Below are 13,834 nucleotides of genomic sequence, written 5' to 3'. Positions count from 1 at the left end.
CCCCATAGAAAACATTCTGCATTTTTACATTTTCAAAAAACACCATTTAGTGTGATTCGTAAGATGGACCAAAAATGTCCCCACAAGATCAAACATTTCTGGAATGTTTTGTCCCCGCAATGTAGGGAATGCTTGAACCACACACATGTTAGGTTTCGCTGTCTTTGTGGGAACTCTCAATATACGTACAGAATGATTTTCATACTGTACAAACTGTATTTTCTATCCCCTAAACCTACCACTCACAGAAACCTTTTAGCATTTTTACATTTTCCAATGAGCATAATTTAGTATGTTTATTAATACATTTACCTTGTGGGGATCTTACTGTCCTTGTGGGGACAGACAGATAGGTAGATATACATCTACACATACACATACATCCACACACTATGTCTGGCCAGTCCCCTCATTGGTCACTCGTGTATAAACATCGAACGGCCCCGGCTCAAGGTCGTTCAGTGCGGCTCTCAGATGTTGAGAGAGTGTGAGACACACAGCAGCACACAGATCAATACTCAACAGCACAATGACCCACAGAAAACACACTCTCAGCACAGGGAATGATGCAGAGCAATGATAAAGAACAAGTGCTTATTATTACTATTATTACCCCGCCCTCCTAGTTATACAGACAAGCTTTATAGAACATCCAATTGGATTGAACTGGATACTACTGTGTATCTTTATGTGGTAAAAGTTGTAAAACCTATCCAAGATTAATAACTAAATCTCTATGGGCCCTATTATCCACCTGGCGCAATGCATGTTTTTTGCTAGTTTCAGCCCGACGCAGTTATCATTTTCACGTCCTGCGACACGTTGTTTAAATAGCAAATGCATTTGCGCCTGTCTGTGCTCCCATAGGCTGCTGGTCTGAAAACGAGGTGTGTTTGGGCACATTGTTGGCGCGTTGCTATTTTGCGGCAACTAAAATTAAGATTTTAAAAACAGTTTATTTATTTTTTGTTATTTAAAGGGATAGTTCACTTTGAAATTAAATTTTGGTATGTTTTAGCTTACCTGAAGGGCATCCAAGATGTAGGTGTCTTTTTTTCCGCAGTAGTTTCAATTTTGATATTTTTTAGGTCAAACCGTTCTTGTCTGACAGTCATATCATGCAGGTCTATGGTCACGGTCTCAAAGAGCATGCACAGAGTCCAAATTAAAACAATTCCCCATCGTAAGTACACATTGATGGCCTAAGACACGAAACGAGCGGTTTGTGTGAGAAAACGAACAGTATTTATATCACTTTTACCTCTTATAACACACCCACATCCAAGTGATCTGAGGGCGCGGGCGCTTCCTGCTGTGTGACGTGTGCGCAGACTGGTGCATAGATTTATACATTAGATGTCGCCTTGGCTACGGCAGTTCATTGGAACGAATGTCTTTAATGCGAAATCTAGTGTATATATATCTATGCACCAGTCTGCGTACACGATAAAAACAATATAAATACTGTTCGTTTTCTCACACAAACCGCTCGTTTCGTGTCTTAGGCCATCAATGTGTACTTACGATGGGGAATTGTTTAATTTGGACGATGGGGAATTGTTTTAATTTGGACTCTGTGCATGCTCTTTGAGACCGTGACCATAGACCTGCATGATATGACTGTCAGACAAGAACGGTTTGACCTAAAAAATATCAAAATTGAAACTACTGCGGAAAAAAAGACACCTACATCTTGGATGCCCTTCAGGTAAGCTAAAACATACCAAAATTTAATTTCAAAGTGAACTATCCCTTTAAAGGGCGCATTAGTAATATGAGCCTATAGGCGGGTCCACAATGCGCGTACACTGCTTATTACACACACAGGGATGCGCAGCAGCACACAAACATGCCAAATATTACAAATAAAAGGATTACAATGTAAAAGATTATTATTGTGTATATAAAGATATGGTGGAATCCGGCTTGTCCCGTAGATGGTCTGCTTTCGCGAGCGCGAATTCCACCATGTAAATAGCCAATCCGCCATGGCACGAGTGCAACTGGCTTTTAAAGAGAATGGGAGATAAACTCTGATTGGTTTATTGCACGTTACGCCCAAAACACCCGTTATTCATTAAGAGAATAGGGACAACCCTTTTGGACCATGCGCCAGGAGCGCCGACCATTTTCCCCATTGGCAAAAGTGGATTCAGACACGCCCTAATTGTACTTGCACCATGCGCTTTAGACCATGCGCTTAGATCGTTAAAATAGGGCCCTATACCTCTAAAAAATTAGGTTAAGTGTGACTGTGTTTTTAGACATGTAAGAGCATTCTTTGAATACATCATGGCCCTTTTTATGTGTGAAAAATTAATGTGCTTGACTGGAAACAGAAGTCTGAGTAATGTGTGTCTCTGTGTTCTGGTTCAGATGGCATACACACCCCTGCACGTCGCCTGTCACTATGGCAATGTGAAGATGGTCCACTTCCTCCTGAAGAACCAGGCTAAAGTCAACGCCAAAACTAAGGTTATTGAAATAATGTTCAGAGAAAGCAGTGTGTGAGGCTGATAAACTGCATTTCTTTATCTTTTACTCTTGTTACAGAACTGTCTTTTCTAATTACTGGTGGAAAAGTTTTAATCTCTCAGTTTCTCTCTCAAATCCTCTCATGTTCAGAATGGATACACACCTCTTCATCAGGCTGCTCAGCAGGGTCACACACACATCATTAACCTTCTGCTGCAGCACGGAGCCTCTCCTAATGAGCTGACAGTGGTGAGTGTCACACAAGTCTGAATTCATGCACCTCTTCAAAACAAGATGCCTAAAAAAAAATATCCGGAGAAGTTTGCTGTTATTTTTCTAAGCAATCAGACTGATTTTTGCCTGGTGCACTGTGAAATGAGAGGGGAAAATCCCATAGACTTCCTGCCATTTTCAGGGAATATTTCAATTAAGTTTTCAGACTTTTTTACTTAAGAAAATGTAATGTTCTAGTTTATTTTTTACATTGATGATCTCTGCACTGATTTTGCCTTTTCTTGAACCTACAGAATGGAAACACGGCCTTAGCTATTGCCAGGCGCCTGGGTTACATCTCTGTGGTCGACACGCTCAAAGTCGTGACAGAGGAGACACACACTACTGTGGTGAGGGACTTTGTGTCATAACATATTTTAGATATATAAATATAGCTATTCTGCAGGATACTGTACACCGGGTGTAACAGTGCTTTAGTTCTGAGGTTTTCAACTGGTGGATCTCAGCATAAAAGTGGGTTGCAGGTCTGCTGTGATAGTGTCACAGACAAAAAAAGAATGCTACATATCTACAAATAATAAACGGCATGTCAATTTACATTAAGAGCTAATAGCCTGCCTGGTTGGCAGAGGCTATTTACACTAACTCCGCCCACTGACGTCTGGTTGGCCCAGACAAAATTACGGAAAACGTTGGATTGTCAACAGTAGCAATAGTGTACGGGTAAGGCGCGTGGCAGAAAGTTTTGTCCCGAGTTCTAATCCGCCTTTTGTCGAACTCGCTCTACTCCCTTTTCACATCACAGATTATATCGGAAAGGCATTTATTTTCAATAAAAATGAAGAAAATATTGGAAAAGTGGAAATAAAGCGTCTAACGTATGTTTAATAATAAAGTGTTTATCAGTCAGGGTTAGGGGTTGGTGTAGGGTGGGCTTTATTGTCCTAATAAGCCAGCATCTATTTAATCATTTTAATAAATATAATAATTTACAATATGTTATTATTGCATACCGTTTAATGTACAACAAGACTGAGGTGCAAATAGTATCTGCCACTATTTAAAAGTAAAAATAGCATCTAATCACTTTTTACACTTATTGCAAAGAAAATGCTGCTATTTTCACTTAGAGTAAATAGCATCTATCGCTAAAAAAATAATGCCAATAATAGAATACATGCTTTAAGTTTATTTGACACAGAGCAAAATTAAGCCACTTCCACAATTGCATCTTTTTATGCTTTTTTGTTTGCAGACAGTGACGGAGAAACATAAAATGAATGTTCCAGAAACAATGAACGAGGTTTTGGACATGTCAGATGATGAAGGTAAAAAGAAAAGTTTTCATGTGATAGTGGTCTGTTTTCATGTAAAGTTTATTTTTGGCCATTTACATATTATTTCTAACATTTTTTATTTAAATTACACAGTCCGTAGAGCCAATGTGCCTGAAATGCTCAATGAGGACTATATTTCAGATGTTGAAGAAGGTATCTCTTATTTTGTGTGGTTTGTTCTTGTAGCACCTGCCTTTTTCTTTTTTCACATGTTCCAACTAACCAGATCTTCTTAAGTCTTTTTTGTGTTATAGACTCTTTTCACTCCATGGCTGTTGAATATGGCTTTGTACTAGTTGCTAGGCTACTCTTTATGAATATGAAATTCCTCAATATGCAAATCTCCATTGGCTTGCATATATTAAGTCTTGGTTTTGCTATTCTGTTAACATCTTTACATATAATTACAATTTCACACATACTCTCTTAGTAATTCCAGCCTCTATGGACAGAATTGTTTTCTTCAAAAGTCTTGGCTGTGAGATAATTGGACAGAAGTTTGTTTGGCTCGGTCCATTTCTGTTTTGCAGTCAAAACCCATAGAGCTTCAGTGTAAGCTAAAAGGATTGAATAGATGTTTGCCAGTCAGTGCCATGAATGACAATTTTGGGTATCCATTTATTTGATACTGTAACGTGATGTTATGAAAGCATTTTTATCCTTGCTTTTATATATATATATAGCTTTTGGGGGCTGGTAAACCCTACATTATGGGGACAAAATGTCCCTACAAAGATAGCAATACCTGAAATCCTTGTCCTTGTGGGGACACTTTTTGGTCCCCATGAGGAAAACAGCTTAAAAATCACACTAAGTGATGTTTTTTTTTAAAATGTAAAAATGCAGAATGGTTTCTCTGATGGGTAGGTTTAGTGTAAGGGGATAGAATATGCAGTTTGTACAGTATAAAAATCATTATGTCTATGGAAAGTCCCCATAAACCATAAAACATGTGTGTGTGTGTGTGTGTGTGTGTGCACTGCATAGACTGAAGCATGGTGTTTAGTTTCTGTAAACTTATATTCCTGCATACTCCCAGGGCATAACTGACATAACTCGCATGACTTCTTATTTACATATTACACCTCTGTACCCTAAATAAACACTTCATATGAATATACTCTCAACATTCTGACGTTCAGTTCCTGTATAAAAATGTCTCTTTTACAATATCTTGGACTGACAAAAATGAATGAATCAATTCTGCTCACATCACCAATTGGCAGCTGAATGCAAACGTCTGGTTGGCATAAAACCTTTTGACATTGCTGACGCTGCTCGCTTTTTCCATCTGATTCTCTCTCGCTCTCTTTGGCAGAGTGGAAGAGCTCAGCACTGTTTATCCGGTCGTGATGTGCAGTGCTAAAAACTCAGATCCCAGGCAAACATCCCGGGTAACTTGCATTTAAAGCCAATGTTTACATTTACATTTATTCATTTAGCACATGCTTTCATCTGTCAAAATTGACCCAATTCACATTCTTAATACACATTTTCTTGTGTATTCTACATTCTGGTATGGAATGTCCGCTTCCCATGATCTAATCAGTTCTCAATGGATAAACTGCAGATAGTAATGAGAATAGTTGACCCTAAATCCTCAACAATTCCAGTTCCGGACAGAACTCTGTTCTCTTAAAGTAACAAAAAAGAACCTCTCCCCTCCAGCAACCTGTTCTTCACAGCAATTAGCAAATGACAATTGCTGCAACCAATTGCAAACAATTCCAGATGGACAAAATCAAGTCCTGCCCTAAATTTTTTCTCGTTCGAGAAGCCGTTTGCAACTTCCCTTTCATGCCAACTTTAACGGTTCAATTGCAGATTTATTTTTGCTTCTTTTTGACTGATTCATTAAAAGAATCATTTGTTTGTGAATCAGACTACCCTGGTTATGCTTGTTGGTTTTTGCTTGCAATCTGTAAGAGTATAAAATGACATAAGAGTTAAAACTAGATCAAATTAGTTTGAAATACCAATTTCTGAATTTATCTGAAATCTCTAAATTGTATTCTGGATTCTTGGGATTATAAACAGGTGTCGCAATATGTTCCCTGATTCCCATATGGAACAGGATTTTGAGTTCCTGGAGTTTGAGCTCTGGCAGCTCAAGAACGCTGTTCCCAGGGGGCCGTGGTCAGGTGGCAGGCAGGGTTTTTTGTTTTTTTTGGTTGGTCTCCCTCCTTTTTTACTATTTGTTCTGCTGCCTGTAGAAGGGCTCTTTTGTGATCCCTCAGTTGTAGAGGGTCTGATTACAGAGAGCACCTCAGCACCAGCACAAATTACCATAGAAATACACCACCCTTCCACATCTATTGTGTCCCACCCCAGTTGGGGGCTCCTGAGGCATGAGGAATGCCGAGATCCCATTGCCACACTCGCTCTGAAACTGCCTCGAGTGTTACCTCGCTCCCGTGATGACCTCACACGGATCAGGCTCACGCCAGCCCCTCACCGTTTGAACGTCCTGTCAGGCTACGGCAGAGGGGTGTGTGTATGTGTGTGTGTGTGTGTGAACGCGCTCAGAAAGAAGCAACTGGATCGTTTCAGACTCTGTGGACAGGGCCATAGTGAACATGTGGAAATAATCGTGCTGTGTGGAGTTTACCGGATTGAGGAAGTGGCTTCTGGTAGTGAAAAAGGACAAAGAGGATCTGTAAATATTTTTAAAGCTGGTGTGAAGATGAAGGATGGATTTGGCTATTAAGCGTAAGAGACCTTGTTTTTCACAAACTGCTATTTCTGATTTGATCACGCTGTCCAAAGCCACACAACATGATAGTTTTAAAGCTGAAGTGTGAGAAATTATATGTTTGTGTGTGCATGTATGAGTTTACTTACAAAACTGTCATCAGAAGTTTACTAAAACCTGATTTTTAAGGGTTAGTTTGAGTTTGTAATATTTCTTATTAATATACATTAGGTAAAAGTGTGTGTTATTTTCAGTCACAACTTGTTAAAAATGTTTTTACTGACCTGTAAAAACTTGTAGTGTTCAGGCTGCTAGTGAACCGTTTTATTGTGCAAGAGGCTGCACAGACTGGGTTTTTGTTTAGGACATTTCACAATTAAATTGTGTAAATATCAGTGTGTGTGTGTGTGTATGAAAGAGAGTGAAAGTTGCAGTTCCATGGGGCTGATTTTGGGGGGAGGTGGTTGCCAGGGTGATTAGCGGGTGGGGGGTTGGGGGGTGTGCTGTCGCAACAATCTCTCTCTCATAACCTGCATTCACAACGTAGTTCTATGTGGCCCAATTACGATTTTTGACGCAAACAAATTACATGACAGAAAAATAAATTATGTTTATTCTGGGCCTCTTGCAAAAGTGGAAATAAATCCGATTAAAATCTGATCATACATTCTGGTTAGGGTTTGTTCTAAATCTGTAACTTTGTGTTTAACTTTAACTTTTAGCCCAAACAAACAGACATTCAAACTTTTTTTGTTTTGTGAATCATTTTGGCTATTGAGTACACTGAAAAAAAAGGAACCTAAAAATGATCAAATCTAAATGAACTGGTTTTTATCACTGAACCAACCTATATACATTCATTTATGCCAACAAAACAATGTTTATGGGTGAAATAAGGTAGAAATGGCTGGTAACAATTGCAGGTTACCACTTTTTATACTGTTTTGTTTTTTTTATCTTTCTTTTTTAAACGGTATATATATTTTAAAAGAAATTTAGATTTAAACATTTGGCCAGTTTTGCTATGTTCAGTATACAAAATGGATGAACCAGTCATGATCTGTTTGTATACTGAATTGGGATGGCTCTTCTTTCATACATTTATTTGCATATTGTATTGGAATTGTCTTGTTAAAAGCTATAGAAATAATGTATTAGTTGCATTATACGTGTTATACAGAAACTTTGTTTAATATGTTCAAATATTTTGAAAAAATGAATATATGATCATAGTTCAATATATTAATATACATGTAGATCCTGTGAACATCGTTCCCAAAAATCAGGAAATCTTAATTGGGTTCTTGATCTTGCAGTGTGACTGTAGTCTTCCTCTCTCTTCTACGCTTTAGCTGTAGCTTTTTCTGTGACTCACTTCACTGCTGCTCTGCTGTAGTGTCCATTAACTGCATTTCCTAAGGATGTATGGCCTGTTTGAATCTATCTTGTCATAGATGCATATTAAAAACAGATTTATGGTAACCATGAGCTGGTTGGAACATATGGTATTGATGTTCTCTAAGTGCTTTGCTACATTTCTGTACTTATAATAATACAATCTAAACAAAGATTGCATGAATCTTCAGCCATGAAAGAGTTTGGGAAGTGTGCCAGTGATTGTTGTGGGATTGTGGGGGGCGTTTTGATTTGATCCAGCCATTCATTCTTAACGCCAACATGAAATCAAAACTTTCCCTATTCGCTTTGATCCTGCTCTATTGCCTATGAATCATCAGTTCACATTATTTCCAAAGAAAAATTGGAAAATGCGTTTTGAACGCCATTCATGTTGACTTTAAAGGGTCAGTGTTGCTGTAAAGGGTCTTTTTTCCTCTGAAGGGTGTAGTAATTCTTTCTTTTGCTGATAGGTGAGGATGCGATGACAGGAGAAACGGGCAAGTACCTGGGACCGCAAGACCTGCGCGAGCTCGGAGACGACTCTCTCCCGCAGGAGGGATACGTGGGATTCAGTGTTGGAGGCCGCACAGCCAGGTAACGGACTCTCGAGTCACTTGTCATCTAAACAGCTTTTTTACATTATTATGAAAATTACACTTCATCTGTTACTGTGTTCAGCAAAACATACACAATGGAAAGTTGTAGGTCTTACTGCACTCCAAAAATATTTAGACTTAAATTGAAGATTTATGTGTTTAAATTGCAAATTTCCATCCAATTGGATTACGCAGTTTTAATATAAACAAACTAATAAACTTAATGTAATGCATATTTGTCAGAGATACGTAAATGAAACGGGTACGGATATTTATTTATTTATTTATTTGAGTGTGAAATGTTGTAGGTTCAAATCCCACAAGTTTAGGTGATACTAGTACATCTGTAGGAAGCATGCTGTAAGTTTTATTGGAATCAGTACTATTTTCTATTAATGTAGTTTAGAATTAGTATACATAACAGGCTCACAACATGTAGACTGTTGGACCCGGTTAACAGACCACATAAGATAAGAGAAAACATTAGGCCATTTAAAGGGACACCCATATTCTCATGTTTTTCCAAACCCTTTTGACTTTCTTTTTCTCTGTAAAACACAAAATTCGGTGTTTTGAAGAGCATTCACCTTAACTCAGCATAACTATCATCTAATTGAGCTGGAATTCATGAATTCTGAATGGAGAGCATTCATGGCTGCACTACCCAGCTGTTATTTCCTGATTCCTGTCTTATCTGAAGGCTGTAGACTCTTTATTTGCATTTTGTGTTGGCCGCCTGCTGTCATCTTTTGATTCAGTAGCATGTGCTGTTGAGTGAGAAGGCCATAGCTAATGTTTAACCTACATGTAACTCGCTTCAGGGGATTTTCCCTCCAACAAACACAAGTTTGACAGCGTTCAATAATCGAAAGGGTTGAGTGAGATTTCAAACTACACGCAAGCTTCATAACAGGAAATTACCATCATGTTCAATAACAGCCCTAAGCATTTGTCACAGAGAGAACACCTTTCATCTAATGACTTAACGTTATGATATATAAAGCGTATGTTATCCTTTGAAAGCCAATGATGTCTCAGTGAAAGCAAGAGTCATGTGCTAAAAATGCAGGGATTGGATGTCATATGCTTAATGCCATGTGACTCATTTTAAGGGATCGTACCACACATTTATGCACCATATTGATTTTCGACTACATAATCTGTGATCATTGTTAATGTATCAGTGTTGTCCAGTGTAGGATATTTATTGCCAAATATTTCATATTTAATTATTTTCACCCATTTTACAGAAGTGTAAAGAGTACCTGAAAACCATACTTGAGTAAAAGTACAGATACCTTACAACGAAAATGACTCCATTACAAGTTACAAGTCACCTATTCCAATAAAATATCTGATTTTAACAGTACTCAAGTATTTTACACATACTGAATATAGGCTCAAAGATGCAGTAGTCCTCAACTCATAAGAGACATGCCAGTGAAAAACAAGACAGTTGATTTGTGAGGAGAGCAATCACATGTACATTTTCTAAAATCAGAATGAAACTGAACACCTCAATATTGCAATAATCAAGGCCAACACAACAGCCTCTTTTTAAATCTTAGTTAAGCTCAAGTGCTCAAAAAGGGCATACATAAAGCAATATCCTTTAAAAAGGTCTCTTCAATATGACGGATAAATAAAATAATGTAAAATGAAATGCTGGTTTCAGGCCTCATCTCATATGTGAAACAACTGAGATTCACAACTACCTGCTAATACACTCACATTCACATTAAATAGCCTTGTTGACAAGTTTAGGCGAGTAAGGGCAAAACGAACAAGATATAGTACCTTCAATGCCCCGTAGATGGCGATATCACTTCTTTTGTGGCAGAAATAAACTGCTGCAGAGAAAGTTAGGTGACATGCAAACTGTAATGAGCAATTGCCCATTACCCATCACAAATGTATTTGAGTAAAGAGTACATATACTTATTTAAAAACATAGTTAAGTACGAAGTAAAAGTTGCTAATATTTGAATACTCAGTAAACCTACAAAATAGTTAAGTACAATAACTAATTACATTTACTCTAATACTTTATAGCACTGCCATCTTAATTTGTAATATTTTTAAGTACTTATCTTTCTATTTTACTTTTCTATTTAATGTATTTAAGTTAATGTTTTCCCTTGTAGCATACAAACTACTTATTGTAAGTTTTAGTGTTTTTTAGTCATTTTCTTTTTTTAAATAAAGTAGGATTCATTTTGGCATCTATTGATTTATTTGCTATTTTTTTGGTTATCGGCCATAACAAGAAATTAATTATCATCCTATCACTATAGCAACACCATAAACATTATGATCATAAAGGTTGAACGGTCAGGCACAAGAAAGTGGTTCTCTAAAATTGAGGGTCTCTATCCTTGATCATGTCGTCTCTCCAGTTGCCATACAGAGAATTGCTTGAGATATTGGCATATATATTAACTTCTGTAGTGTTTAGGGTATTCTTTATTTGTTCTTTTCTTCATATATGCCTAAAATCACATGCTAAAGGATTAAAAAGTAAAAGAGGAGTAAAATCCTCAGTTAATTTGTGTGTGTGAGCACAATGCAACACCAGACAGAGCCTGTCTCATTCAACCACTGCATTTCTGATTTGTTGCCTTCAATTTCCTCTGTTCTTCCTCTTCCATTCTAAACTCTCACCATAGTCCTAAAGTCAGGTAAGAAGGCATGATGCTTCCGACCCTTTCGACCCCTTATCCCGAGTCATTTTGAAACCATTGTTGTGTACTGTGCTTTGTACATTGTTTTTCATTTGATGAAGAATACACATTCTTGTTGTCCGTGGACTATGGTTTCAATTGGTTTTCATGGTTTTCAATTTTAGGTTTATGTTGACAGTTTGGTGTGTGAACCTCAAGGTTTTTTTTTTTTTTTCGTTCTCTCAGGTTTGACTGTCGTAAACATTTCAGTTTTTGTCCCTTTGAGTCCAGTTACTGTACCGAGTTTCTCAATGTAGCTTCCAGGGATGCATGAAGAGCCTCATCAGTTGAATCAAATTTCATCCATTTAAATCAGCAAACTCACAGACCGCAGTACATGTTCACAAGACCGTAGCCATACAGTGCCAGTTTTTGCTGCGAACCGAGAACCGCCAAGTCATATTGATTTCTGATTGGGCACAGCCTTAGGAAAGAGCATGTGTGTGTTAGCTCAGTTTGCATTAATGCACCTGGCCTTACTGTAAATAGAAATGAAGGCTAAAGTCACGAAAAAAAAAGAAAAAAAAAAAAATTCCAGTAAAGTTTTATATTATTGTCATTTTGCTAGCTCTGCCCCTTGATTACTGTTACTCTTAAACAATTTGAATTGTAGGTTTTCATGAACAGAGTGATTTTCAGTAAAATGTGCCCAAATAGCAGTGCAAATTTATCAGATATTATTATATATGGTGAAATGCATTGCAACATTGCAAAGCATCTTAATCTGCCATATTTTGAATAATTTTTTTCCAATAAATATTTATTTATGACTATCAGTCAAGTTAAATATTTAAATATTTCCCTGTATTTTTACATAACTGTCGCCATCATCTAATGCTTTAAGTCAAAGTTGATCTTTAAAAAAAGAAGAATAATTTCATCATTTTAAGTTAAATTTAATTGATTAATAACACTTTTTTGCTAATCTCAAAAAGAATATCCATTTATATATAAATATTTAAAATAAATATTTTTAAAGTGTTATTTTTTTCTACATAAAATAGAAAATAATTTTAATACCGGCCATTTAGATTATCAGCCATAACATTTTCAACTTATTAAAATTATGAATTTATTTTATTGGCTGGAATTTTACACATTGTGTATCGACACCACAGTGACATGAATAAATGTATACATGTAATATATAAATGTAAATATGTTAAGTTAGAAATATTTAATTTACTTTGAAGCGAATGTTCTTACTGATGTTCTGCATGTTTATTTGGGAATAAGGGCAGTTTAATTCACGGCATCAACTTTTCAAGATGTATTTAAATATGTGTAAAGGACAAAAGTACCATGTTTAATCTTTCCCAACTATTATAAGTTCTTTGGCAATAACATTTTCCAATAACGTGTTTTTGGTTCATTTCTGTCCAACTATCCAAACACAGATTTACATTAGAAAAGAGCAAACGTTTGTCTGATAATGTGTAACCACAGTATGTGGCAACAGCTGTGGAAGGATTGGTCAGTAACATTTTAAATTGGGGTTTAGTGAAGGATCAATTTGCTTAACGCTTAAAAGCTGTCATTAAGTCATTCCAAATCAAGTCATAACAAATATTCACTAGCGTATCATTTTACATGCTTCACATCTGTGAATTCATCTCTAGACAACTTTTCTCCTGTTTTCTCTCAATGTCTAAACCATCACACCACTGCAAATGGTGTTTGAAAAACTCTTGTGGGTTTTATCCTTGTTTTGCCTATTGTGCATCAGTTTCCCTGGAAGTTGCATGCAATAATGAATGTTTTTGTGTTTGTGTTTGTGTGTGTGTGTGTTTTGTGTGTATTTCACTGTCACTCCCCCGCACTGTATGGTATTAATGTAAATGCCAACAGCCTGCGCTCCTTCAGTTCGGATAGGTCCAACACACTCAACCGGAGCTCCTTCGCCCGTGACAGCATGATGATCGAAGAGATCCTGGCGCCAAACAAGGACACGGTACGCCCTCTTTCTCCTTGAGTTCTCAGATTCTGTGTTGCCCTTTTGCTGTCAGTTGAGTTGTTTTTGAGTCTTTATATAATGTTGAAGTTCATAATTTGTGAATTTGAACAATTAAAAGCATAACGTTCTCTCCTCCATATAAGCTCAGCAAACTCTAAAGTAGATACTAGGAAATTTTTGCACTAAGAAGAGTGGTAATGCCATGGTATTTCTGAAGTAGGCCTACCATGTTAAGGCCATGAAATGTAAATAAGCTTAATTGCTCAGTACCATTATATATAGCAAAACACCATGATATTACCATCTATTACCACTGTTGTACTGCCACAGTATTCTTTTTAACAATACTGTTAACGCCATCTACAGTTTATAGTCAGAGAAAGGATCTTCGAGTCATTTTGTCTGTCACTGTTGATCAGTGCATTTGG

General features: G+C 37.0%; 1 protein-coding gene across 23 annotated transcripts in view; it reads left to right on the top strand.

Annotated features, from left to right (window-relative positions):
- Window positions 1-13,834, top strand: part of ank3b (ankyrin 3b) — a 180,347-nt gene that overhangs the window by 135,530 nt on the left and 30,983 nt on the right. For 17 of the 23 annotated variants that reach the window (XM_079851655.1, XM_079851656.1, XM_079851674.1 and 14 more), the window contains 7 exons: window positions 2,377-2,475; window positions 2,626-2,724; window positions 3,003-3,098; window positions 3,965-4,037; window positions 4,140-4,199; window positions 8,607-8,730; window positions 13,301-13,403. In XM_079851655.1, coding sequence (XP_079707781.1) covers window positions 2,377-2,475; window positions 2,626-2,724; window positions 3,003-3,098; window positions 3,965-4,037; window positions 4,140-4,199; window positions 8,607-8,730; window positions 13,301-13,403 — 654 coding nt within the window. The remainder of the gene's footprint in view (window positions 1-2,376; window positions 2,476-2,625; window positions 2,725-3,002; window positions 3,099-3,964; window positions 4,038-4,139; window positions 4,200-8,606; window positions 8,731-13,300; window positions 13,404-13,834) is intronic. The other 6 variants (XM_079851677.1, XM_079851657.1, XM_079851664.1 and 3 more) reach the window with 1 other exon arrangement.

The sequence above is a fragment of the Squalius cephalus genome, assembly GCF_949319135.1.
Source record: "Squalius cephalus genome assembly, chromosome: 19".
Lineage (NCBI taxonomy): Eukaryota > Metazoa > Chordata > Actinopteri > Cypriniformes > Leuciscidae > Squalius > Squalius cephalus.
The sequence above is the reverse complement of the archived record's forward strand: the minus strand, read 5'-3'. Positions and strand labels throughout refer to the sequence as shown.